The sequence below is a fragment of the Sinocyclocheilus rhinocerous genome, unplaced genomic scaffold (genome assembly GCF_001515625.1).
Source record: "Sinocyclocheilus rhinocerous isolate Xijiao unplaced genomic scaffold, SAMN03320098_v1.1 scaffold178, whole genome shotgun sequence".
Taxonomy (NCBI): Eukaryota; Metazoa; Chordata; class Actinopteri; order Cypriniformes; family Cyprinidae; genus Sinocyclocheilus; species Sinocyclocheilus rhinocerous.
The window spans coordinates 1,484,869-1,512,709 of record NW_015653463.1 but is presented as its reverse complement, the minus strand read 5'-3'; the positions used below and the strand labels follow the sequence as shown (position 1 = coordinate 1,512,709).

The 27,841-nt window shown below is 37.7% G+C and overlaps 3 protein-coding genes across 8 annotated transcripts in view; 2 read left to right on the top strand and 1 right to left on the bottom strand.

Annotated features, from left to right (window-relative positions):
* Positions 1 to 10,624, top strand: part of LOC107715893 (paralemmin-2-like) — a 105,295-nt gene extending 94,671 nt beyond the window's left edge. For 5 of the 6 annotated variants that reach the window (XM_016522143.1, XM_016522142.1, XM_016522146.1 and 2 more), the window contains 3 exons: positions 1,623 to 3,753; positions 6,382 to 6,572; positions 8,970 to 10,624. In XM_016522143.1, the coding sequence (XP_016377629.1) occupies positions 1,623 to 3,753; positions 6,382 to 6,572; positions 8,970 to 9,092 (2,445 nt within the window). In that variant the 3' untranslated portion in view covers positions 9,093 to 10,624. Of the gene's footprint in view, positions 1 to 1,095; positions 1,516 to 1,622; positions 3,754 to 6,381; positions 6,573 to 8,969 lie in introns of those variants that run through there. The other variant, XM_016522145.1, reaches the window with a different exon arrangement.
* Positions 10,625 to 15,134: 4,510 nt separating this feature from the next.
* On the top strand, positions 15,135 to 20,308 carry LOC107715854 (thymic stromal cotransporter homolog). The gene is made up of 4 exons (XM_016522069.1): positions 15,135 to 16,176; positions 17,580 to 17,663; positions 19,634 to 19,790; positions 19,898 to 20,308. The coding sequence occupies exons 1-4, from the start codon at positions 15,198 to 15,200 to the stop codon at positions 19,953 to 19,955; spliced, it is 1,278 nt and encodes a 425-aa protein (XP_016377555.1). The 5' UTR covers positions 15,135 to 15,197; the 3' UTR covers positions 19,956 to 20,308.
* Positions 20,309 to 22,502: 2,194 nt separating this feature from the next.
* The window catches only part of LOC107715846 (sorting nexin-30), a 23,033-nt gene continuing 17,694 nt past the window's right edge, over positions 22,503 to 27,841 (bottom strand). Inside the window, exons 7-8 of the mRNA XM_016522058.1 lie at positions 26,735 to 26,887; positions 22,503 to 23,558 (exon numbers count right to left, since the gene is read on the bottom strand). Coding sequence (XP_016377544.1) covers positions 23,487 to 23,558; positions 26,735 to 26,887 — 225 coding nt within the window. The 3' untranslated portion in view covers positions 22,503 to 23,486. The remainder of the gene's footprint in view (positions 23,559 to 26,734; positions 26,888 to 27,841) is intronic.

Below are 27,841 nucleotides of genomic sequence, written 5' to 3'. Positions count from 1 at the left end.
CATGTCAAGAGTCTTGAATTTATTGACTTTGACTTGAATTTATATGAATTATCTTAAAACACAAAATTTGTTTAATATTTTATGCAACACAGTAGGAAAAGAAGTGTCAGAGAAAATAAAAATGTTGTACAAAAATTTTATCATCGACAACCTGCCTGTTCTGTCTGAGGGCCGTATATTTACCACAGGTACAGCCTGCTCTGAGCATCGTTATGCACATGCTGCGCACAGGCCACGCAAATAAAACACGTGACACAGAAAGCATGCGTGCAGCACGTGCATAACTGTCCGAGTGCAGGCTGTACCGGTGGTCAATAAGAATAAAGTGCAGATATGCTGTTCTGAATAGACATCGGGAACGGGATATTGTTAGACCGCCCGCTCCCACTCAAATTGCACCAGAGTTACCAACCGCTACCTCGTTTTATTTGGGAATTTAATCCTGAGGCGCAAAAAATCGGTTTTTATGCAGACCAGTGACGTGACCCATACTCGGAATTAGTGCTCTGCATTTATCCCATCCAAAGTGCACACACACAGCAGTGAACACACACACCCAGAGCAGTGGGCAGCCATTTTTTGCTGCAGGAGCAGTTGGGGGTTTGGTGCCTTGCTCAAGGGCACCTCAGTCGTGGTATTGAAGGCAGGAGAGAGCTCTGTACATTCCCTCCCCCCACCTACAATCCCTGCCGGTACAAGACTCGAACCCACAACCTTTGGGTTACGAGTCCGACTCTCTAACCATTAGGCCACGACTTCCCCCAATAAAGCATAAATTCCAATACTAAGTTTGGTCCATGTTTTCCTCTCTTTGAGACTTTTGCAACTCCATTATACCATTGTAGACCTCTGAAGGGACCTTAAATTATTAATACTCAGGATCAGATATCACAGGTCAGAGTTCAACAAACCCATTATCTTCCACATTTTATCACAGTCTACCTATATTATGCATGATAGTCACATGCAATATTTCCTATGGGATGTTGTTTTGTTCTCTGATGTTCATACAACTGGCAGTGTAGCAACCAATATAACTGGGACATTTTGTCATTTTAAGTACAGTACTATGTAAAAAAAAAAAAAGCAAACCAAGTACTTGGTTTGGGGCAGGGGTCCATCCATGCACATATTTGGCCATTGCATCATCTTACACTATTTTAAATTATGCCTTTTTGCATGCAAAGACAAATTGTACATTATCATGTTGTTCTGCAATCTGTACTGCAATTTCATTCATATCAACAGCAAGAGTTCACAAGAACTACATCCCAGAACACCTCAAGCAGACTTAAGTGTGGATTACATGTCCACACACAGCTTCAGAAAACAGTGTTCACGCCATCCAAACCAACCAAACTTTGACGTCAAACAAACCCAGTTGTGCAGCAAAAGTATTACTGTGTAGTTACTCAATTTTGCAGGTGTGGAATGTCTTAAGGTTAGAAAAAGGTCATATCTTGCAATTATAGAAATGTTATGATCGATCCTTGCTGTCATATTGCTGCCAAATATGTGAGTACTCAAGTATTCATGCCCATCCATAATGCAGTGTTTATTGTGAAGAAGAATTGCATAAATGCATGTTTAAACTAATGTAACCTCTGTTTTTATTTCCCCAGAAGCCCCCTGTACTCTCAGAGGATGACAGTGATCTGAAAAGCAAGAGAAGCCTGAAGACTGTGAGTTTTTTCGATTCTGTGAGTCTGATATCCGGTGGTGAGAGCAGTATGGAGCTTGAAGTTCAGACCGACTCTCAGCAAAGTTATGTGAGCAGTGGACAGAACATAGTGAGACATGGAAGAGAAGGAATGGACAGCGAAGTTGCCAAGGAAATCCTTTACCTGGACGAGGTCCTTGAGGCCAACTGTTGTGATCCCAGGGCAGAAATGACTTCAAATGGGACAAGTTCCCCTGATATTAAGTCAATTCAAGTTCATGGAACTGGACCATCTGTGCGTACTTGTGACACATCTCCCTTACACAACCGTGAAGTTGTTTTAGAAGGGAAAAAACAGACCACTTTTGTTGATGACAACTTCAACACCAAACCCAATGGTCATGCAAGGGACTGTACAAGGTCACCTGAGTCACCTAGGACAGCAATCAAGAAAGAGGCACGTTTTGAGCTCCGACCATTTCATGAAGAGAAGAAACCATCGAAACTATTCGACACCCCAACTGAGAAAGAAGTTCGGGTGAAGAAAGTCAGACCCTCAGAGGAGATTGCTGAGCTAGAGAAGGAAAGGCTGGAACTCATCCGGGGTCAAGCGGTCAAGAAGAATCCTGGAATTGCAGCAAAATGGTGGAACCCACCTCAGGAAAAGACACTGGAAGAGGAGCTCGAGCCAGAGCAACTGGAGTCGCTTCGAAGATATGAGGAGAGGAAGCAGATGAGAACAGAAGTCAACCATATGCCGCAAGCTGCACCCAGACAGACAACCTTCTTTACCCAACCTGAAATAGCAAATAAGGAGGATGTTGCCATGGAAGAGATTGACTTTTCTGCTGCACACAAGCAATTTCTGCAGATGGAACATAGCAAGCAGCCCACAGCCCCTAAGAGGAATGTGGCACCCCAGCTTTACTCTGCCAAACCTTTCTTCAGGACTCCAGAGGTCACACACATAGAGAGGCCATGCAGTTCTGTCACAGTTGCCAATCAAGAAGGGGTCACATCCTACGACGGAAGTGAAGTTACTGCAGTCAAAGCTGAAAAGATTTACTGCTGCTCTGGAGAATCTGCCACACCAACCAAAGAAGGTTTGGCTCAGAATGAGTTGAAAGATGATGAATTTACTTGTGCCCGGGCAGTGATGACCATTGTGAAGGATGAGGACTCTGATTTGTGTCGACGCTCTTTGAACAGCTCCATCCATATGGAAGAAATCGACTCCGGGTTAGATGACCTATCCCTACGGTCTCAGGACACCACTGTACTTGAGACACTCTCCAATGACTTCAGTATGGACAACATAAGCGACAGTGGTGCGTCAAATGAGACCATGAGTGCCTATTTGGAAAACTCTCTTGGGGAATACTCTTTTCCCTCAACTCCAATGGCCACTACACCAATCAATGGAAAACATGAAAGTGGAATCAAATCTACAAGTGAACAGAGTGGGTCTTATCAGGCGGATGGCTTGATGGAAGAAGAGCTGGAATACCATGCAGGTATTCTTGTCCAAAACGCTATCCAGCAAGCCATTGCTCAGCAGAATGACAAATGGGAGCCTCTGCAGGCCACACAACATTCATCCCCCATCCTTGAGAGACATGTGGAAAGTATTGAACCACAACCCCAACCTTTAGTGGAGAGATCTGCTGTAACGCCACCTCCCAAAGTGCCATCCCCCCTAGAGGAGAAGAAAACAATTGCTCCTCAGATAACTGTAGTTCAAGCTGCCCCGGTTATCCCAGTGAACACTTACAAACCTCCCAGTCCCTCTCCACCACCAAGTGAGAAACCAGAATTCAGCTATTTCAGTAAGTACTCTGAAGCAGCAGAGCTCAGGAGTACTGCAGCTGTCACTCGTGCTCAGGAAACGGAGGTCACCTCAGGACCGTTCAAGCTGCGCTCGCGCAAACAGAGAACCCTGTCCATGATTGAAGAGGAGATTCGGGCGGCCCAAGAGCGCGAGGAAGAGTTGAAGAGACAACGACAGGCACAAACATTGCACCTGCCCCATACACAGAAGCTAAAGTTCGGCACCCAGCCGAACAAGCTGGTCCTTGCTGGGAAGACAGCACCAGGTATGATTATATCCAACCATTGTATGCAATCATGGCAACAATAATTGAACACTCAGAACAATAAGTCAGATATATATGTGTGAAACTTTATTTGATGACTATCAATTTTATCACGATTTATACATTAAAAAAAACATAATTTAGAAATAATAGGCTATTTTCTGTCCTGTTTTGACCCCCCTCATCAGATCGCTCTGTTTGAATATGCGTGGTGGATTGTAGACTCTGAAGTCAACACCCACTGCTATGATTGGCTTGGTTTGACAGCCTACATCCTTCATAGATGGACGCTGCTGTGTTTTAGGTTAAAAATGCATAAACACTCAGTACATATCAAATGATCTGTAATAACAGACAAAGCAATAGTGACCACATAATAACAGTAACACATTTGATGCGACATTACTGTCAGATCCAATATAGTTGACAATAGTGTTGTCAAAAGGATCAACTTTGGTACTAGTCGGTACTGCATATTTATAAATGTTTATTACCCGCTAACATTTGAGTGCTGTTGAGCGGATTATTAAACACCGCTAGTTGGCCATAGTGTTCACGCACTCAACAGATATGACTGTGATTGGCTTCAATGATCATCGCTTCACGCTCTTCACCGAGCGCTCACACAGAAGTACACAGGAGCGTTTGAAAGCCGCGTCTATCAGCGCGGATACGTCTATGTGCAGATATATTAGGGACGCGGCTTTCAAACGCTCCTGTGTACTTCTGTGTGAGCGAAATTAACGTTTTTAAAATTGCAGTACCGACTGGTACCGAAGTCGGTACTTTTGACAACACTAGTCGACAAAGCATCATCTTTTAGTTTCAGTCTTTCTGAAAATCCTGTGTTGAACTGTGTCTTGTTTGTAAATGAATCCGGTGTAAAATGAAGTGAACGAAGGACCAAGTTCTTACTGACGTGGTCTGTCATTTCATTAAAAATCAATTAATCAAATAAAATGTATTGTTTGGTTTCTCCGCAGACCTGCGTTTGTCGCTCTCGTCATTTATCTACTACCTGCGCGAACTGGGTGGGGCTAAACAGGCAGCGATGTAGAAGCAGGCATTGATCTTCTTCTGCGGAGGCGGTGTTTAGCCACACTATTATATAAAGTCGTACATTCCAAAACCTGTTGTTTTGGGTGATTGCCTTCAATATAAGCTGTTTTTAGACTAACAAGACAGTTTTGAGTTCTGAAACTTACAGGGTGTTTTATAGTACAATGACCTCTTATATGTCAAAAGATCAAGTGAATTTTGATTTCTCAGTTCATGACCCCTTATCCCAGTTGATAGCCCTGTAGGACAAGCCATATAAATTGCAAATTAGTACTCATACTACAGCTGTTCTTTGTACGTTTTTTCATGGATTGCACCAGTTAATTATGTGCTTCAATCAGTAATCAATGCATCTTCCTCCGATGGTGTATATGCCAGTTTGACAACTAATGCAAACTAGCAGCTAAAACCGAAGGTTCTGATTTCTAGCTCTGAGCTTTGATTAGCTGGTGATTTTCAGTCATGAATCCTGGAGGTTTTCTTTATAGAGCTTCTTTAGTTTAGATTCCTTGCACACTGTGTCCCATGGGTCTGCACCCGCTGTTAAGCCTGAGTCATTTTTGCAAGCTTTTGCAGGCTGAGCAATTTTTGCAACCGGCTGTACTTTAAATGTTTCTGTTTATGTTTGATTGGTAAGAAGCATGTTTAAACTCCATTGTCCCATTGAGGCTTTATTTAGCATGGAGCTAGATGTAATGCTCAGCAGCACAGCGTTTAATGTCATTGTGTGTTGTTCCTGTTGGCGATTGTCCACGTCTCATTCTTGATGATGTTCTGTACTGGAGAAGCTTATGTCTGCCCTCTAGTGGTGTCATAGGGAAAGCATGAGTCCTTTCTTTTAGCTTGCTTTTAGCTATAATGCTAAATACCATAGTGTTTGTTTGAAGCTATCTTGTGGTATAACGACAGGGATCTGTAAAGGACAAATATAGACTTCTTGTAAGGAGGCACTTGCTTTCTACAGGAAATTTTGCCAGACGTTGCCAGAGTTGCCAACGTCAGTAAAAGAAAATAAGGGCACTTTCAGTTTCAGAGAATATCATGTGATAAATATGTGACAAACTATGGCCAGTATGGAAAAAATACCTATAATAATATATTATACTCTTTTATTCGGCCTTGTTTTTTATATAAATGTCTTATTTATACATGGTTTGGTTTTTCTGACATGGTTTTCTCTCAGATTCCCTTGATTTAATGGGATGAGGAACCGCATTGTGGGTTTCTACACTGAGTCCTCTGTGCCTCTTGTATCCATACTTGGGTCCTCATCAAGAATGTGTCTGGGACTCTGGGCCCTTTCATGTACTCTGAAATGATGAGTGATGGAAAAAGTATCTTGCTGAAACATACTAAAATTCCAAATTAATCCAGACCTTCATTTTCATATCAGTGCTTGGAATGGAATGTAACAACAAAACAGAAACAGAGTTTGAATGGATCTTGTGAAAAAGGCCAAGATTGTATGCCGGTCATATTACACCTTACAATATAAATAAAGAAATATCAAATTATATACATTTCTTGAAAATTCATTCATTATTCTGTTTTGTTTTCTTCTGTCTGCAGGTAAGATAGAGAAGGTTCGTCAAGTTCCTCCAGCTTCGCCGTGCTCTTCAGATGGAGCTCTGCCCTCGCCGCTGTCTGATCTGGGCAGTGATGATTCTGGAGGACAGCGACCCAAGAACTTCATGCAGACTTTGATGGAGGACTATGAGACACACAAGGTCAAGCGCCGAGAGAAAACTGAGGACAACAGTGTAAGTGTCTTATGGTCAGGTTCATAATGGTGGTAATCAGTGATACTGTATGGGATAATTCATTGTCTGTGGGGTTTTTCTTGTCTACACTTGCATTCTCTGAGACATCCATTTGCTAGTATAATCAAAACATTCACTTTCACTTTAATTGGTTAAATTAATTCACTTGAATTATATAAAGACATTTGGAATTAGTTAAAAAACCATTGCCATAACTTGCATCAGAAACCATGTTCCTCTATTTCATCTCATGCTAAGAAAGTGAAGAAACGGGACTTTCCAGCTCATTTAGAAACTGAATTCATAAAGACTTGTGCCACGTGAAAAACCACCACAGAACACATACTGAGGACATACTGTTTTATGTCAACCACAGTCTTTCCCCTTTTGCTTTCTCAGATATCAACTACACATTTCCTCTTAAAAAAAGCTATTATTTGGAGAACAAACTATAAAGTGCCTGTATTTTGCTACTTTACTGCACTGACAGTATCTCACTCCATTATTATAATGCAGGCAAAATAAAAGCTACGGCTTCAGAACCACAATATTATTGGTCTCTGAGGATTTAATTCACTTTCAGTCCTGAATGCAAAATAAATGTCAATAACTGCAGCTTTATGTTGCACTATATTGGTCAACCACAGATCTAAATATAGAAAGACATGTCTTCCATCAACAGTGTCTGTGGTAGTGAGGCCCTGAACCTACACAAACAAACACCTCCAATTATCAATACATTTTAATAAATATAGTCTATACACCTGCTCCTTGAAAAAAAAAAACAATAGGGAACAGCCCTAACAAAGTTAAGAACATAGTCATTTCAAATGCAGTCATTAGCTTTACCCAGATCACACAGTATTGAGCCAATATGATCTGTGTATAGAACATAAAAAGTGAAGTATATACACACATATGAAAGAAACATAATTATTTAGTGTGAGCTGACCTACTTTCAGAAGCTGTTCTCTACACAATAGCAAGTGTTTGCACATTAACGAATTCTTCCTCTTTCCCTCTCGTCAGTATGTCCGCTCAGTTACAATTGAGGTACTTGTACAATGCTTGCTTCAAACTTCATTGTGCCTTCATTTGTGTTATTGCATGATTTTTTTTGGGGGGGGGGGGCATGTAGCCATGCAAAATACTTTGACATATGAAAAATTTTCCTGAGAAATCCTTGTATTATATGTGGTATCATTGCATAATTTATTACATATATATTATACAGAGCCACATTTTGAAATAGTCAAAGTATTTGCATCTACATGATCTACTGTATATTTAAAGTGTGGTGTCAATGAACTTACAATGTCCAGTCTTCATTTGATCATTTTACCACCTCCATTCAGAGTCCTAATTGCAAAATACTTTGACATATGAAAAATTTTCCTGAGAAATCCTTGTATTATATGTGGTATCATTGCATAATTTATTACATATACATTATACAGAGCCACATTTTGAAATAGTCAAAGTATTTGCATCTACATGATCTACTGTATATTTAAAGTGTGGTGTCCCATGAAAGCTGTGTCAATGAACTTACAATGTCCAGTCTTCATTTGATCATTTTACCACCTCCATTCAGAGTCCTAATATTTCAGCCCAAATGTGTTTTTATATATTACATCATGTTTAAGAACTTCAGATTGGACATTTAGGTTCACTGAAATAGCACACAAAGGATCCTGTGAGTGTAACACTTGGCACCTGTTTTTACAACGATATTTCTTTTGAAACAGCATGGCTGTTCTCTTTTCTGCATTATTATTTCTGCTTTTATGCTGTGTTTGCTCTTAAGCTTGTAGTTTACATCTAAAACGGTTTTGGACAATCAGACCCAAACTTGTACTCAGCATGAAAGTATTTAGGACAGGTGTGGTCTAAAATGGACCATCTGGTGTGTATGTTTGCACATGTGTGATTGATGTTTTAATTACTAAATGTCTTTAAAAATTGATAATAACGTTACTTTTTTGTTGTGCTCAATATAAATAATGTATAGCCACAGTATAGCACGGTATAACAAAATAACATATAACCCAGCCCTTCTATAGCATAGGTTTTTATTTATTATTTTTTACATGCATAAATAAATTATTATTATTATTATAAATAAAGAAATATTAAAATTAAGGGTTAAAGGAGTTGTAGCCCTTCTACAACAAACTTTTTTTTTATTTTAGAGCTCAAATCACTGATTTTCTAAGAAAAATCTAGTTTTATATACAGTATATAAAATATCATTGTAAGTCAACATCAGTTTATGGTTGAAAGGGAAATGTGCTTCTAATTACTTCTTAAAATGCTTTGTAACGAAATGTGAAAATATCATCACGTAACAAAAAAAATAAAACGGCCATTAACACATATTTTTATATTTATCTTCAGGTTCTGGAGGCAACGCGTGTCACTCGCAGAAAAAGTAACATGGCCCTCCGGTGGGAGGCGGGAATCTACGCCAACCAGGAAGAGGCTGAGGAAGAAGAAGAGGAGGAGGAGGAGGAAGAGTAAACTAAATTTCCATTGTATACCGAAAAACCAGAGGGAAAATGTGCACCAGGACAAACACAAGTATTTATTGGGAATTCGCATCTCTCTGAAGATTTGTTTCTGGAAACTATGGAAAAAAAAAAAAAAAACTTCTCTCGACGTTGAAGACTAGAGATACTATACCGCTTCACATTTTCACGACCAAGTTATTGCTTCTCTTTTGTGTTGATACGTTTTGAGAAAGTGGGATGTGCAACATTTTTTTGAGACTTTTGGCATTTATGATTAGTGTGAAGATCACATTGCATTTGAATTCACTAAGGCTAAGGAGGACTTTGGAAAAAGAATGGAAAATATGGGAGAATATTATGTTATTAGTAGGAGGAGCTCAGATGTAGATGATAGTGTGACAACTGATTTCTAGCTAGATTATTGACATTTCGACTGTGCCATGTACATGAATTCAGCCGTGAGCCCATTTAGAAAGCAGAACTTCACAAATGTGTCTTGCAGTGTCCGAAAGGGCAAAATAATCGTATTTATTTTCCTGTTAATCACATGATCTCAATTGCAGGCTGTAGAGATAGGAAGACAAATCATTCTCCTCATTTTCTCCATATAGTTCAGAGGGAAGCTTTAATGAGGAGGACAAATGAAAGTAGGGCACAAATGTTCACACCCTTGAAAGATGTTGTGAGGTTTGTAAGAGCAGACTCTTCGCCCAGACCGATATAACAATAAATCCAAGCAGAAGAGGAAGAAGCAATGGCTATGGCTTTGCATAGGCAGCAGCTGCTTTCTCCATTGACATTGACAGAAATGCATGTGAAATGAAACTTTAGGATGTTGTTGCTGTTTGCAGTCGAAGGCAGCTGTGTTTGGATTGAGGTTTAGTGTAATGCAGAGCATTTAATGGCTGATGTAGATGATTGGGGAATGTTTATGTTGTGTTATGTGTAGCGCAGGAGAGCAAAAATGAAAGAAAGAACATGATATGTGAAGAAAGTACTCACTGAGTTGCTTGATTTTTCCTTTAATCTTCATTTAAAAGGTTGAATATCTCTCTTTGCATACTTTGGCATTTTTGAAGCCATCATAAACAGAAATTGTTAATGGTATTGCAAACACTTTATTGATATGTACACATGAATGTCTGAAATATTGGAATGGTTTATTCTTTGTTCACATTCTTTGAAAAAAAAACATTTGGCAATATAACAGATGTTAGAACAAGCATCTCTACAAGACACTGACATCGGTGATGGACATGCAGTGGACAAATACATGGACACATCTTCTTCTATATTTAATCTTCTAATTTTTGCCTTTGGTCTGATGCGTTTTTCAAGCCACAAACAAAGACAATCCTACAAGCTTCATTCAACAATGTGGCTTTGTTGTTGTTTTTTTGTACCCTCCACATATAATATATATTACACAAAAGTATTTAATGGACTGCTGTCCTTTTATGAGTATACATGAAGTATTTGTAGTCTCTCGAAATACATTGCATAGGTTCTCAAATTGCAGGCAAAATAAAAAATACAGTTATGCACTGTTATAACATCTATAAAGTTACACCTACAGAACTCTAAATGTTTCTGGAGAGGGTGCATTGGCTTTATTTAATGGATGGAAACAGATATTTGTTGATCTCTGGATACTGACTTTCTGAAGTGTTTGTTTGTGTTGATGCTTGATGTGAGATTGTGTAATGACCATCAGTTTTACTCCGAGCAGGATATTGGGTTTTTACTTGGATTCTTTGATATGAGATGATTATTGTTGGTGAGCAAATAATTTGAATTTTATAAGGGGGAAATATTTTTAGTTGAGCAGTGAGATATATACAGTGTTCCTATAAATGGAAAATAGTTTTGGGAAAACAAAATGACTGGTGTTTAGTACTATTACAGCACATTTATTCATATACAGTGGGTACGGAAAGTATTGAGCATCTCTGGAGAGACCTAAAAATGGCTGTCCACCAACGTTTACCGTCCAACCTGACAGAACTGGAGAGGATTTGCAAGGAGGAATGGCAGAGGATCCCCAAATCCATGTGTGAAAAACTTGTTGCATCTTTCCCAAAAAGACTCATGGCTGTATTAGATCAAATGGGTGCTTCTACTAAATACTGAGCATTTTTCAGTTTTTCTTTTTTAATAAATCTGCAAAGATGTCAACAATTCTGTGTTTTTCTGTCAATATGGGGTGCTGTGTGTACATTAATGAGGAAAAAAAATTAACTTAAATGATTTTAGCAAATGGCTGCAATATAACAAAGAGTGAAAAATTTAAGGGGGTCTGAATACTTTCCGTACCCACTGTATATACTGTGTTGTGTGTATTTGAGGGCCAAGTATGCCATACTATATGCGGTTTTCATTAGTTTGTTTAGGTGCTACAGGTAACATTATTAGCACAGAGTAGTTAAAGTATTGACTGTGATGCTGACTGGTTTTGCATCATGAAATGTGCAGCGTTCAAATGAAACGTAAAGCCAGCTTTAGTTTTCCTAAAGATGGCATGCTTTTGTATTATAATGTATGAGATATGGACAAAAAACGGTTGTTTTTACCTCATAAAGCTAAATTATAAGAAATGAGCCAAAGTTCAAATCTGTAATATAATAGGATTCCTATGGCATAGGATGGTGGCCAAATTGCTTTTAATACAGAATACCAGAGGGAAAAGGACCCATTAGAAACTGAGCAGTCTTGCAGTTGTCGATGTGTTAAAGCATTATGGCATAAGCATGAGCCTTTGAGGACATCTGGGAACAGCAGACGAGAATTGCGAGCACGTTAGCGAAATTTCGCTAAATATTTGCAAAAACATTAATTGTCTATTGTCAGTACTGTATGAAGCACAATCAAGCAGCTTTCTGTTGGGTCTCCACGACGAATTCGTGTTTCTAAATTGGAAATTGGGAAATTTCTTTCACGCTCACACTAAATACGCGTATAGCCTATTCCTATTTAAATAACTGCATTTCGCCCGTGAAAATTACTATAAATGCAACGCACCTTTAATGTTGTGAAATTTCACGGCTGATGTACAGTTATTTACATATAATACATGGGATTCGAGTTTTCGCGTGAGGGCGAAAAAGTTTTCGTTCGTGTTTCAACTGCTCACGCGATTCGCCTCGTTGACCAACAGAAAGCTGTTGGAATTAAAGCAGGGTTGCCAAGTCCACGGTTCTACCTGGGTTGCCAGGGGTTGTTTTTTTTAGTCCAGGACCCCCTGGGAACGCAATTCTGATTGAACGGAACGAGTCGTTTTGGGCTAGTTTTGAGAAGCAATTGGGCTGGTTTTGTTCCACAGATAAACCAGCTCAAACCAGCATCCCAGCTTCAAAACATACCTAACCAGCATATGCTGCTTTTTCAACAGTTTGAAAGCGACTTTGGACACACTACTGACTACCTTTTTGTCCGTGAAATTCCGTCGCTAATGTGAATGCTAAAGTTTTCAACTACAAACATACTTTAGACTTGTAGTCAAGCATTTTCCTCGCCAGTGTCCCGTGTGCATGACAACTACTGCGTCTGTTGCGATAGATTTTCAAGAAGTATTGTTTTTTTCACAGTTTGAACCAAGTAAGCAGTGTTTTTTATCTTTACTTTAACTTTAAGTAACACCAAAAATATGTTGCGTGTTTTGCTCTTATTGTTTAAATAGTTATTATGACAAATCCATTTGCAAATGCTTCCTTAAAGGGTTTATTGAGTGCTCTAGTTCCCTTTGGGAGAAACCAAAGGGATATTGATATGGTGTGATAATGCAATCATGCTTTCAAAAGCTCTCTTTTGACATGTTAACCACTTATTGTATGTTAATATTCTGCTTATATTGTTTTATAGTAATTGTAAGTCTCACTCTTACACACATATATAATTATTTTCTCATTAAAAAGAAAATGTGTAAAACGACTCTATTCTTGACTTATCAAAACCTGTCAATGTCACAAATGTAATGCCAAAAGAGTTTAAAGGGTTCACCCAAAAAAGAACATTTGATGAAAGTTTACTCACCCTAAGACCATCAAAGATGTAGATGAGTTTGTTTCTTCATCAGATTTGGAGAAATGTAGCATTACATCACTTGCTCGCCAATGGATCAATGGGTGCCGTCAGAATGAGAGTCCAAACAGCTGATAAAAACATCACAATAATCCACAAGTAATCCACACCACTCCAGTCCATCAGTTAATGTCTTGTGAACTGAAAAGCCGTGTGTTTGTAAGAAACAAATCCACCATTAAGACGTTTTTAACTTCAAACTGTTGCTTCCAGCTAAAGCACAGTACGAGTCCTGTACACTATCAGATAAAATGGTACAAAAGCTGTCATTGAGCTGTACACATCAGTACCTAAAAGGAACAAAAATATACCTTTTGAAAAGTTACTGCCTCAGTGACAGCTGTGTGTATATTTCTGAGTGTGTATCAGTGGTGTATTGTAACAAGCAGGTTTGACGAATCAGTGGTCTGGCGTTTGCAAGTTAGACTTTTAAAAACACCTTTGCTCATGTGCAAACAAGTGCTCGCTCAACCGCGGATGATTCATTTTCCACTCAAGTCGAGTCTGCGGTGTGCGATACAGCATCATCTGCGATAATATGGTAAGTGTTGTTGTAATGATGTGCGATCTTCAAATATCAGTATTCAACATTTTATGTTAAAAACAAAACATTATATATCCATCTGTACTGTAACTGCAGTTTAAATGCATCCATGTCCCGTTTGAGATACATAAGCTGTGTAAATACATCTAAATGCTATTTCAGATTCAGATTCCAGAAATGTTTAAGATTTAAAAAATACTTTTCGTACTTAAGTACAATAAATATCACATACTTTAAGACTTTTACTCAAGTAATATTCTAAACAGTGACTTCAACTTCTACCAAAGTCATTTTCTGGTAAGATATCTGTACTTTTACTTGAGTATGGCTTTCAGGTACTTTATACACCACTGGTGTGTATCCATAATACGCTTTCTCCAGTGAAATCACAATAAAAATGCATTCGAGTTTTGTTAAATGAATAGGTTGTAAAAAGGTGTGGAACTATGCCAAATATTATAACATTCATTCAAAAAGAGAGTGATTTAGAATATTTGGTTATGGCTGAATGGTCAAACTATGTGGTATTTTCACGCTTTAAATGTGCAAAAAAAAAATCCCTATAGCCTACCCTTACGAAAAAGAAGTTTATTCAAGTGTTCTGTTAGTATACTTCTTTTAAACTAAAAATAGGAAAGTATACTTTTAGTCTACTTTTTTATGTACTTCTCAGAAATGGACTTTATGTACTTCTCAGAAATTGTAAACTAGTTTACTACTGTTATACTTAAAGTATACTTAAAAGTATACTTTTATATACTAGAAAGTGGGCCAATTTAGTCCCAAGGAGTATTGAAATAGTACACTTACAAGTATACTACTAGTACACTGATATTTGTTTACTTACTACATAAAGTATACTTAAAAATATGCTTGAACTTTACTTAAGTATACTTAATAAAATAAACTTGAAGTATACTACATTTTGGTAAGGGTATACTTAAAAAGAATGGGAAAGTTACACATTTTTTGTCCTGCTTGAAGCTTCACTTCTGAAAAAGTGCAGAGCCTACATTCTTTTCTTTTTTTCATTAAAAAGAAACAGCATGAGGGTGAGTAGATCTTTATTATCATCATTATTTTAGGTGATCTATATCTGTTAAAGAAAAATCTCCTCGTGACCGTGAGATCATCGCCTGCTCTTCTACTTGAAATCCTGTTTGACTAGTTCACACACACCAGCAGGTATTGCATCACATGGGGATGCAATGGGGATATATTTGTCTTTAAGAAATATGTTTTTATATGCTCTGCAATCAACACATTTCCTTTTCTTGGAATTGTAATCAACTATAATTAACTTTATATAAAACAAGCCTATACTGTAGCCTATTTAAAAAGTAAAGTGAATGTGTTTGTGTCTGGGTGAAACATGACTAACCACTGAAAGCATTTCAGTGTACAACTTCCCCATAGCAGAATGACGCGATGGGCTTCACCCAGAGAGTTTGAGCTTCTGTGAAGTATCGAGTTTTGTTTGCTTTTATTCTTTTTATGGCTGTTATGATGTCCTGTCGTAAATACATCGCGCCTCTAGTGTTCTGTGCCCAGGTGGCCAGCTCGTTTTTTGACACCGCTCTCCAAATGGTGGTTAAAGAACGATGCGCAAACCCCGACAAGGACACCGAGCAGAAAGCCATCACCAACTTCAACATGGCCTTCAACATGGAGCTCAAATTCATGCCAATTGTGCCAGCGATCCTTCTGGCAAAGGTTGGAGACAGAGGTTACAGGAAAGTGCCAATAGTGGTTCCTCTGGTTGGATATTTTCTGTCCAGAGGTTTGCTCTTGCTGGATATCGTGCTGGAATGGCCTGTCCAGGTGCTGTACGCGGTGCCGGTGATCCATGGACTGTGCGGCGGGTTCGCGTCTTACTGGGCAGGTGTGATGGCGCTGGTGTCGGTGTGCTCCGGTGAGGAGGAGCGGTCCGTGCGCATCATGAGAACCGAGCTGGTGTACGGAATCGCCGGTTTCATTGGTAGTTTGGCTTCTGGTCACTTATTTAACTTCTACACCGTAGATCTCAAACAAGGAGCAATTTTATCTAGTTTTAGCGTGCTACTGTATTTCCTCTGCCTGCTCTATGCGGCATTTTTCCTGCAAGTCGATTTCTCCGAGCTTGGAGAGAGACAGGAGCGACGGGAAAGTGTTGGGATCATAAACCACGAAGCCCGCGATAAAATAAACATCGCTTTGCTCTTCGTCAGTGGGATTTTGTATGATATCGCAGTGGCTGGAGGAATGGAGATGTTGGCAGCTTATGTGCTCAAAGACCCCCTCAGCTGGGGCGCAACTGAGGTGGGTTATGGAAACGCGGCGGGATCGCTTCTCTTCGTCACCAGTTTTTTAGGTGTGAAGATGTTCACAAGATGTTCTGTTAGAGATGAGAGCATGGTCATGATCGGCATGGTGTCTTTCGCAGCTGGGATCTATTTCATGGCTTTTGTGACCACAACTCCGATGTACTTTTTGGGTAAGTTGTAACCAAAAGCCCAGTAATAGCCTATCTTTTTTACTTAATGCTTACTTGAGCTTAAGGGTTATTCATATACCCTTAAATCTACCTTAAATGTATTAAATATGACCATTAGCCTATCTGGCTAAATATTAACCAGACCCTGTTGGCTTACATCAATGAAAGCAATCGATAAGGGTCGGTTAAGGTAAAATATCAACATGCGCAACGCGTGCACGTATTTGTACTGGTGCAGAATGAGAGAGAAGGGTCTGGCTGCAGCCTTGCACTTGAACTCTCAGACTTGCACTCTCAGACACTTGCGCTTCCGCTAGCGAAGTCACTTGCAGTCTTTTTTATTTTGTTCTATTTATTGATTACTTTCTGTTTGAATCTCTCAACATTTTACAACAGTAGCCAGGTGGTGAAGACAAGAATCTGAGAGTGCAAGTCTGAGAGTGCAAGTGTCTGAGAGTGCAAGTCTGAGAGTGCAAGTGTCTGAGAGTGCAAGTGTCTGAGAGTACAAGTCTGAGAGTGCAAGTCTGAGAGTGCAAGTGTCTGAGAGTGCAAGTCTGAGAGTGCAAGTGTCTGAGAGTGCAAGTCTGAAAGTGCAAGTGCGAGGCTGCAGCCAGACCCTTTTGAACTATCTGGTAACGATGCAGGTGTTATGGTGCATATATAAAAGTATATATATTAGCATTATAAAACATAATGAGAAATAATGTAGCCTACTGTACCTAAGTGACTTTTCTAACCAGTGTTTGGGGAAAGTTACTTTTAAAAGTATTTCTTTTACAATATTGTATTGCGTTATTTAGTTTTTATGGAAAGTAAAGTATTACGTTACTTTTGCATTACATTTAAAATCCGAGCTGAGCTCGCTTGTTTTTTGTTTTGTTTTTTATATTTAAAAAAATGCTATTTTGGCAAATGTAAAAGCCCTTTCACACAAAAAGTGAAATGAATAAGCCTCAGGCTGAAGGAATGTAAATTCACATTAGTACAGTGGAGAGCGCAGCTAAAAAAAAAACAGTTGTGCCGCAATTCTGGATTACAATGAAGAACAGGACGCAGGAGAAGAGAGAAGGTTTAACACTCTTCAGTAATAAAAATGGGACAAGAAAGTAACCGTGAACTTACGTGAAAAAGTAACTCAGATATTTTATTTGTAAATTAAAAAGTAATGTTACTTTACTTCACTAGTTAAAAACTAATCTGATTATGTAACTTGCGTTACTTGTAATGCGTTATCCCCAACACTGTTTCTAACTATAATAACTTAAATGAGCATTTAAACTGGAATGTAAACCAGTGCATAGTTCCTCAAAGGAAGAATTTACATGGAGTCACCATAAGGTGTGAAAAATGCTCTATAAATCACTTTACTGATTTATCTGAGATTTTATTCTTGTCTCCTTTAGCTCGTTCTGTCACTCTGTTTGCTCTGATTCCAATGCCCACCATTCGCTCACTGCTGTCCAAACAGGTCAGGGGAACCTCATATGGTAGGTGTCAGTTCTTTATTCTCTCAGTGCCTTAAACGAGTTGTGTGTCTGCATATGGTGCTGCCAAATACATTTTGTGGAACACTAGAATTTCCTCAAAAGTAAACTTAGACTTCAGTTGACTTTTACACAATTTGCATGTTAGCTCATGCAGCTGTGCTGTGAAGCATATCAGTGTCTGGTGTATACAGGTGCATCTCAATAAATTAGAATGTCGTGGAACATACCACCTCAGCAGTGCCACAAACTGATCCCCTCCATGCCACGCCGAATTGAGGCCGTAATTAAAGCAAAAGGAGCCCCTACCATGTATTGAGTACATGTACAGTAAATGAACATACTTTCCAGAATGCCAACAATTCACTAAAAATGTTTTTATGAAGTATTCTATTTTATGTTCTTATGAAGTATTCTAATTTGTTGAGATTGTGAATTGGTGGGTTTTTGTTAAATGTGAGCCAAAATCATCACAATTAAAAGAACCAAAGACTTAAACTACTTCAGTCTGTGTGCATTGAATTTATTTAATACACAAGTTTCACAATTTGAGTTGAATTACTGAAATAAATGAACTTTTCCATGACATTCTAATTTATTGAGATGCACCTGTATATTCAGAAGTTGAAGTGTAAACAAAACAAAACAAAAAAAGAGAGAGAAATGAAACTACGTGTCGGTGTATTCACAGGTGGAGGCCGCGTGAATATTTATGCTTTTGTGTGGTAACAAGAAGTAGCTTTATTGGCAAGTGTAAAATTATTATGCTTCTGACCTGCGGTGCATTTCCCAAAAGTAACTATGGTCACAAGTTCCATCATTACCAACAAAGTTCAACAGAACTTGCAACCCTTTTTAGCGCTTTACGATGCTTTTGGGAAACCCACTCCTGGTTGTTTTCTGGTGGTCTAGCTGGTGCTGACCTAGCTGGTGCGACTGTTGTCAATGTCAGTTAGAAAAGGTGCAGCACTCACTCTTGAAGAGATCAAAACTTTTACAAACTAGTTTTGATCTCTTCAAGAGTGAGTGCTGCACCTTGGTTGCACCTCCTCTTTCGTTGGTAGAGCACCTCTTTTCAGTAATCTTTGTAGCTACTGTTGTCAATCCCAGTTGTACAGTTAATGGTCAATTGATGGGCTGGCTGAGGTGACAAGGAAAAATTTAAGGGGGTCTGAATACTTTCCGTACCCACTGTAGTTTATCAGAAAGGCAAGGGGCTAAGTACTGAACCCTGAGGCACTCCAGTGGATAGCAGATGCTACTTAAACACTCCCTCTCTTGAAGATACCTTGTTGAATCTGCCCGTGTGGTAGGACTCAGGCCAGCGAAGTGTAGTTCAAATAATACCCGGTTCAGAGAGAGTGGACAGGTGAATTTTTAGCCCTTACTACAGTGCATGTCTGTGCTTTTATTCAAGTATGTGCTAGTCTGTGCTTGTATTCAAGGCTGTATACTTTACCTTATCAACAGCACACAGCTAGTGACAAGCTATGGAAGTCAAAGCAGATTCAAGCATTTGTAAAGAATAAGTTATTTGAAGAAAAGATAGGCTGTCAGGTGTAAAAGCAGTAATTTAGTACAGTCACACTCAGTTATTAAACACTAACTGTAATGTAGCATTGAGATCAATTAAAGTACTAAGCCTATAAAAATGTTATATATATATATGTGTATGTAATATTTCAGTGTAAGTGTGTATCCCATCAGCCAACTACTGGAGTGCCTCAGGGTTCAGTGCTTGGCCCGCTACTCTTCTGATACCATACCCACAGGCCACATGAACCAAACCCTCACCTCTGACCCTGTTGGCACTGACACTGTGTAACTCGTATGTAGTAGAGCTGAAAAATAAAGGTATAATCGTGGTAGTGATGGGATGCCAAGCTGAACAAGCAGCCTTTGGTTAAGAACTCTGTAGTTTGATGAAGCACATCTTTTGTCATTTTCATGATTAGCTACTTTTCCTCCCATAGGCATTACCTTTGTCATGCTCCAGTTGTCCTTCAAGCTTGCAAGCTTGGTCACCACACCCATCTACACGGAGATCTATCAGGCTACACTTGACACCTTCCCAGGGTTTGTCTTCATACTGTCCAGCATCTTCACCGTTCTTTCTATGATACCCATTAGGTAAGCTGAGATTTCTGACACCTTTGATAATATTCCATTCACCATTAAATTCTGAGAAAAAGTTATTCTTAAAACATTTTTATTGGTTTTTATTTTTTTATGTCTAGCATTGTAGGATGCCGCTCTGCAAGACAAGATGGATATGAGAGAATTCAAGGGAACTGACAGCATCAGCCACACCAAAGGAGACACAGTGTCACAAATGGACAAGTTATTGAAGTATGTTTGCGTAATAAATGATCTGAAGGTTTACACTGGAGTTACATACAATAGAAGATATTCTATCATTCAGTTGACTAGAAGTCGGCTTGAATGGATAATGTTATTAGATAATGTTATCTACTGGAATAGATAATGTTCCTGATGCACTGTTGTTACACTTTGCATTATTGGTAATGCAGTCTGTGTAGCGTCATATTTGCCAAGGTTTTTACACGTCTTTGTATAAAATGCTGACAATCTTTAGTTTTTATACATTTTGATAGCAATTTACAATACATTTTCATTTGTTAACATTAATTGACTACAATACTAAATATGAACTCAAAATAGATAATACTTTGAAAGTATAATAATCTTAATGTTAATTTCAACATTCACTAGTACATTATTAAAATCAAAAGTTGTATCTGTTAATATTATTTAATTGACCTGAACTGACAATGATCAGTTTTATTTTTATTAACCAGCATACACAAAAACTTTAATATATGTATTGCTCATTTTAGTTAATAAATTAACTAATGTTAACTAATGGAATCTTCTCATAAAGTGTTAGCAATCTTTCTGTATGCACTGTCTATTTGAAATTGATGACATCTTTTATCAGGTTTTTATTGTACAGATTTAGCAATAAATCAAGTTATTTGTACATCTGTGTATGGTGTGTTCATCTTAAACATACTTTTTTTACACAAAGTGTACAGGAAATACAATTATTATACAACTAATCATTCTTTATGGCAGGCTGTAAGTCTATATAGTTTTTAGTATTGCTTGTGCAAAGGCACAAAAATACATTAAAGAAAAAATACATAGTATATTATAATTATTTTTACGGCATTGGTCCAGTATTAAAATCAGTTGAGGTAAAGAGTAATAGCATCAAACACTGTGCAAGTTATTCTTCCTTTTAAAGCCCAGACTTTATATCCTATTAATTTAATGATAAACAATTTATGCTAAAAGGAAGCCAAATGAGCTTTAAAAAACATGACGTATATAAAACATACAAAGGGAATAAACTTAATAAACTGCAAGGGATTCTCCTCACATGCTTTAGTTTAATTTGTTAATTTATACTTCATACACACCTGCTGGACTGATCTGTAAGTAAACATGACACACTCATGCTACAGTCGCTTAATATTTGACAAAAACAATTATTTGTTTAACCATTAAGTACGTAAAATAACACATTAATGGACCACAATTATTGCAGATTCTGCCATTTGAAAGTCATATATTCACTTTACATTTAACCTGTTCTTGTAAAAAAATGAATTTAATATTGTCCAGTATAAACTGTATTTTATATCATAATGTACAACATGCATTAAAGCAACAAGTCATATAGCTGCCTTTGTAACAAAATAAAATATATTCAGTTGAAAATCAAATCATCTTAAAAATGAATGGAGACAAAAGTGTAAGGATTTGATGAGTTAAACTTCAGGCCATGTATCTTCACTAGACCACGTGAAAAAAGGGCAAAAATAGACATAGAAAAGAGCCTATGCTTCCAGACAGAACATGTATTCTGGTGGCTCTGTTATCTTAAAGAAAAGGCAATGAGAAGACGCGGCTGCAGTAACAGTATTTACCAGCAGACGACGTGTTTCCAATCTGTGTGCTGCAGCTCTGCTCGAACACTGGAGGGCCAGAGCTGATTAAACATACTTTCTGACTGGTCTTTGCTACATTACTACGTATTTGCAACATTGATGGATAACTCACTTAAAATGTCAAAAAAAAAAATTATGCAAACTGTGATCTGGAAATGACAGAACTGTGAGAGATGACAAACTTCAGTGCAGCCCCGACTATCTGTTCATGAAGTCTGCTTTAACTTAAAGAGAACTACCTCACAACAGGCAGAAATTTTATATAAAGTGGAAAAAACATACAGAAAATGAAGCCTAATTTTCAAGACCATTTTCATTAGTGTCTAAAATAAAGCAATCAAACTTGTTTTCCCCGCAACTTATTACTGAAAAACAGATGTATTTAACTATAATGCAATATGTCTAGAATACAATTTTTAATCATATCAAATATACATAAAAATTATACATACATAAAAAAATACATATATATGCTTTACATATCCTTATTGGAAATAAAGTTAAAATGTAAGTAAAAAAAAATCATAATAATAATTATAATAAATAATAATAGTAATTAGAAAAGATAATCCAAAAATTCTGTCTATTTACATTTCTGGGTGAAATATCCCTTTAATAGACCTGAAATAGGCTTCATTTTCTTTATGAAAAATATCATTTTGATTAGGGGCTGAAACAAAGGCTAGGCATTTCTACAGTTTTTGTGAGAAACACACAGAAGCACGTTCAGAAACACTTTGCATCAGGAATGTTGAATAGAAACGGTTTGGTTGGTTTGGCATCTATAATTCTATAATGTCTAAAATGTTATTTTAAATTGTAATAATATTTCACTCATCTTTGATCAAATAAATGCAACCTTGGTGAGCATAAAGAGACTTTAAAAAAAATAAAAAAATAAAATAAACTTACCAACCTCAAACTTTTGAACAGTAACGTATCACTATCCTGCACTGCGTAACCACATTAAACAAGAACAACTCAATAGATCTTCTGCCTTTGATCTAACAGCTGCCAAAAACATTTGCCATAATGCATTTACTAAAAGCTTTGAATTTCAGAATGTATGTACATTATTGGAGACTAACGCTCTCCATTATTATCCCAGAGTTTCACAGGAAACGTCCCACATTACATTCACCTCACTTGTCTAGTTGACCCGACCACAGATCCTGCCCCCATTAAGACAAGTACAAACCATTATGACACATCTTTAGTCATAAAAATTTAATGAGGTCAAGTATGGCTGGCAAAACATCCTTCATTTCAACGCAACAGCTTAGTTTAGAGTATAACGAGGGAACGGCCGATCCAGGCAAGGGTTTTGTAGTGCAGGAAATCTTCTGGAAAAAAGCGAACGCTTCAATCGAGATATCAAACTCCAGTTCCACATCTTTGGCAAGAGGAATGTTGGCAAACCTTCACTCTTCATGAACACGAACCAAAAAACAAAACACTGACGTCTCGGTTCCCTTGGACGGATCAGCATCAAAAGGCAAGCATTTACAAAAGGATAACTGGCAGACATCTCACTAAAACCAAACACGTCCTCCCCTCTCTCATCCTCACGAGCGTTTACAGTTTCTTCTGCAGTTCCAGTCCGAGCTTGAGAAGAGAAAACTACAAATTCTCCTTCCACAGGAACAAAGAGAGAGAGAGAGAGAGAGAGAGAGAGAGAGAGGTGGTTGGATGGATGGGCTTTAACAAATAAAGACACTTTACAAATGTATTCCCGGAGCTCGTCCGCTCCAGCAGCGTCCCGTCCCGTCCCGTGAAAGCTGTGGTCCGAGGACAGCCTGGATCACGAGCTCTGGACCTCACCGGTGGCCAGGAGAACGGATGAAACACACGCTCAGCTCGTTTCGCCTTCTGCTTCCTGTTTGTCTTGTAACAGTGGAACGAGGGACTCCCATGCTGCAAGGCACTGTGGGGCAGAAGCAACAGCAGGAAGTCAAGGCCAAAGCCAGCTTCTTCTCAGACAACTCTGTGTTGACTAGACACATTCACTTTTACAGGGTTAGATTTTCTCTTTCATATGGACAAGAGTGACATCTAGATTTTGCACATTGTGATTTTGCTCTGAGACTTTATTTTCTTTACAAAAAAAACTAGATTTTTTATTATTTTAATGAATTAAAAATAATACATTATTATAATCAATGATTTAATTTTAATAAATAGCAATAACAGTAACTTTAAAAAATAACATTAATCCAATTCATATTCTTATTACCAAAATACATTTAACATTTATACATAACATTATTTATACAGTAACACTACAGTAGCTTAATAAATAACATCAATCCAATTCTCATTCACGTTCTCATTATCATAAGATGAGGAAAATCTTTTTTTATTGCTAGAATACACATTGTGATGCATACTTAAAAATGTACTTATTTTTTGAAAGACTTTTTTTTTTTTACATACCAGTTGATTTTAAAAGATTAATTACCAATTTAAACAATACAATTTTGCATAAATATTAAATTTAGCAATTTTGTGTGTGTGTGTGTGTGTGTGTGTGAGTGAGAGTGCAGAATTAAGTTTTTTGAAAATCTAAAAATGCAGAAAGTTTCCTGTGAGGAGTAGGTTTAGGGGTAGGGTTGGTGTAGGGCAATAGAATATACGGTCTGTACAGTAAAAAAACCATTACGCCTATGGAGAGTCCCCACAAGGATAGCTGACCAGACATGTGTGTGTGAGTGTGAGTTTGAGTGTGTGTGTGTGTGTGTGTGTGTGTGTGTGTATTAGGGATGCACTGATAAGATTTTGGCCGATACCGATTTTAACAAACAACTATTTGCCGATACCGATATTGGTCAATTGCATAAAGCAGGGAAAAAACAAAAAGAAAATCGATCGGTTCACTCCGAGCAGAATTGGTATTTGAATGTTTCTGTTCTTGCGTTCCTCTGTATTATTACCGTTCCAAAACCGGTTTGAGTAGAAAAAATACTGGTTAATAACGTTATTTTTAAAACTTTTTCTTTGCCTATAATAATAATAATAATAAAGTACAGCGTTTTCTTTACTCAAAAAGAAAAAAAAACATGAGGGTCTTGATCTGGTAGCGTATCTTGCGCTTAGTCATAGCCAATACAGCACCATCTTTTCCAGATTTTGACCAAATGAATTAAACAAAAGAAAAAACGGTCAACGCTTTAAAGACATTAAAGTAGGCCTATTTTTTCAAGATATTTAAAAATGTTTGCGGCATGGATAAAAAAAACGCTACTCCTATAAGTGTTTTGAGGAAAAAACAGCCTAAATTAGTAGGCTGTACATCGCATTTTATTATTAATATATTATTATTATTATTTAATTATTATCATTCAGAAATAATGTAGGCTAAAACACCGGTAAATAAAGCTAAATATTTACAAACACAATTATTCTATTTTAGTTCCCTTCTCTCCACAACAAATCCTCTAAAGTTTAAGCCAAAACGAATTAATTTAAAAGCAAAACTGAAGCCTACCTTTCTCATTCTGCACGAATCCAAATGTTTCCATATTCACGACTTATCTGGATGCTAAAATATTATTTATTATGTAAACTATAGGCTTTGTTCTTCACTCGCATTTTCAACATAAAACATCATCCTTTACATAGACTAAACAGCACAGTGAGGCGGTGGTGTGGGCTGTGTTCTACACTGGTTTCAAACAAAAAGCTGCATATTACCTGCCATTCATTTTCACTTAAACGTAGGCCTAATGCTTGGCGGTTCGTGACATATCCTCGGATAAACTCTAACGCCGGTGCATTGCCATTGCGACTTACCTCTGATGAATTTACAGCTGAGAGCGGCGTTTCACTCGTTGGCTGCGTCAGCGTCACGTTTGCATATGGCCATACTATGCCGTCTGACAAACTATATTTTGTACAGATTTTATTTTGTTTTGGCAAGTATTTAATTATTTTGCCCAGAGAAAAACCTTGGATTATGCAACAGACATGCAACTCATTGTCTCCATGCAGTTAATTAGTAAACCATCGGTATCTGCCCTTTTCATGCTATTTCCGATATGCCGATGGCTTTAAAATAATCAAAAATCGGCCGATAAATATCGGCGGCTGATACATCGGTGCATCCCTAATATATAAATAGCATTGTATTATACATATGTATGTATAAAGTTGCCAATGTTCTTTTTGCATTATTTATATACCATTATATTATTTATTATTTTGAATTAGCTTTTATTTTTAGATTTTCAGATTTAATTTGAGTATTTTTATGCAAGTTCTATTTAGCTTTAAAATTCTATTTCATCTGCTTATCTTTTATTTCAGTTTTAACTTAGTAATTTTAGTAATTATAAACAGTAGACTTATTTTATTTTAATTAATTGCGAAGACAAAATCTCTAAGATTTGTAAGTTTTTTCATCTATTATTTATATTTTAATTCTGCTTTATTGTAATTAACAAAGACATTTTTTTTATAGTTTTAGTTAATAATAACACTGATTGCCGCAATGAAAAAAATAACAATAATAATAATAATAATAATAAAATGACTTTAAATAGGTTTTATGTTATTTATTTCCTTTTGATTTTGGGGTGTCTTAACAGTTTAAGCAACATACTGACTTCAATTTTGAAAAACTTCTGGATATCAATATGTGAACATACAATGAAGTAAATAATGAAATATTTCAGCTGCTCTGACTCTCGCAGTATTAACGGTTTCCTGGGCTCTTCCCGTTTGGCAGTGGTGTCTGGAATTTAGCCACACTGTGTCAGTGTTTGACAAAACAGCAGGAACGAAACGTGTGAGAGTTTCTTCAAACAACAGCTGAGCATTTTCAGAGCAAGAGTCACTCCAAGTACTCTATATACAATTCATATGCTTACATCAACATTAAGTCCAACTGAACCCATTTACTTTCCTAAAACACATTTCTGGTTTTGCTGAACACAATTCATCAATTCACATTATTCTGCAGTAAAACGTTTGTCTTGGTAGCCGGTCAAATTTTGTTCTTGCATCAAAATATAATAACTTGCTCCGCCTCTGAAATGACAGATACAAATTTCCACCTCCAACCACATTAGAAACCACTATTCCAGGTGGAGGAAAGTTTCTGACCTTCTCGTAGTGCTGGATGTTTTTGTTGGCCATGCCCGTCAGCAGCTGTCTGAAGTCCTGTCGCTTGTTGTTCTCCCAGCGGTCCCAGTCGGCCTTCAGGTCGGCGTTGAAACACTCCACACGGTCCTGACACTTCTCCACGTCAGAGGGCACCTGCAGGACATCCAGACCGACCACTTAACCAGTTTCCTCCGTCACATGTAACACACTTCAGTATTGGCCAATATGTAGATGAGTTTGTTTCTTCATGGGAACAGGTTTGGAGAAATGTAGCATTGCATCAGTGTCTCAGCAGTGGATCCTCTGCAGTGAATGGGTGCCGTTAGAATGAGAGTCCAAACAGCTGATAAAAACATCACAATAATCCACAAGTAATCCACTCCAGTCCATCAGTTTAACGTCTTGAGAGGAGAAAAGCTGCATGTTTTAACAAGCAAGTCCAACATTAAGACGTTGTGAACTTCCAACCTTTGCTTTTGGCTGAAATACAAGTCCTTTATTCATAATATTGCTTCCTCTAGTAAAAAAGCGGTCTGGTCTGAATCAGGAGAGAAATCTGCACAGCTCAAGCACAGTTTACAAGAAAAACAGAGCAAAACCGCTCTAAACAAATATCTGGGTGGATTTTGATGTGAGAGATAACAGGAGATGGACTTTTTCACTGGAGGAAGCATTATGAATCATGGGCAATTTTGATCATAAGTTTAAAGTTAAAATGCTTTAAGGATGGATTTGTTTCTTACAAACATGCAGCTTTTCTCCTCTCAAGATATTAACTGATGGACTGGAGACTGGATTATTGTGATGTTTTTATCAGCTGTTTGGACTCTCATTCTGACGGCACCCATTGATCCATTGGTGAGCAAGTGATGTGATGCTACATTTCTACAAATCTGATGAAGAAACAAACTCATCCTAATCTTGGATGGCCTGAGGATAAGTGTAAATATTCAGAAAATGTTCATTTGTGACCCTGGAGCACAAACCCAGTCATAAGGGTCAATTTTCTGAAATTGAGATTTCTACATCATCTGAAAGCAGAATAAATAAGCTTTCCATTGATGTATGGTTTGTTAGGATAGGACAATATTTGGCTGAGATACAACT

Bases quoted from the DNA above. Each gene is read 5' to 3' on its own strand.
- LOC107715854 (XM_016522069.1), top strand. From the start codon at position 15,198: ATGGCTGTTATGATGTCCTGTCGTAAATACATCGCGCCTCTAGTGTTC. The intron at 16,177-17,579 runs GTAAGTTGTAAC...TGTCTCCTTTAG, and splicing joins AACTCCGATGTACTTTTTGG to CTCGTTCTGTCACTCTGTTT. The intron at 17,664-19,633 runs GTAGGTGTCAGT...TTCCTCCCATAG, and splicing joins GGTCAGGGGAACCTCATATG to GCATTACCTTTGTCATGCTC.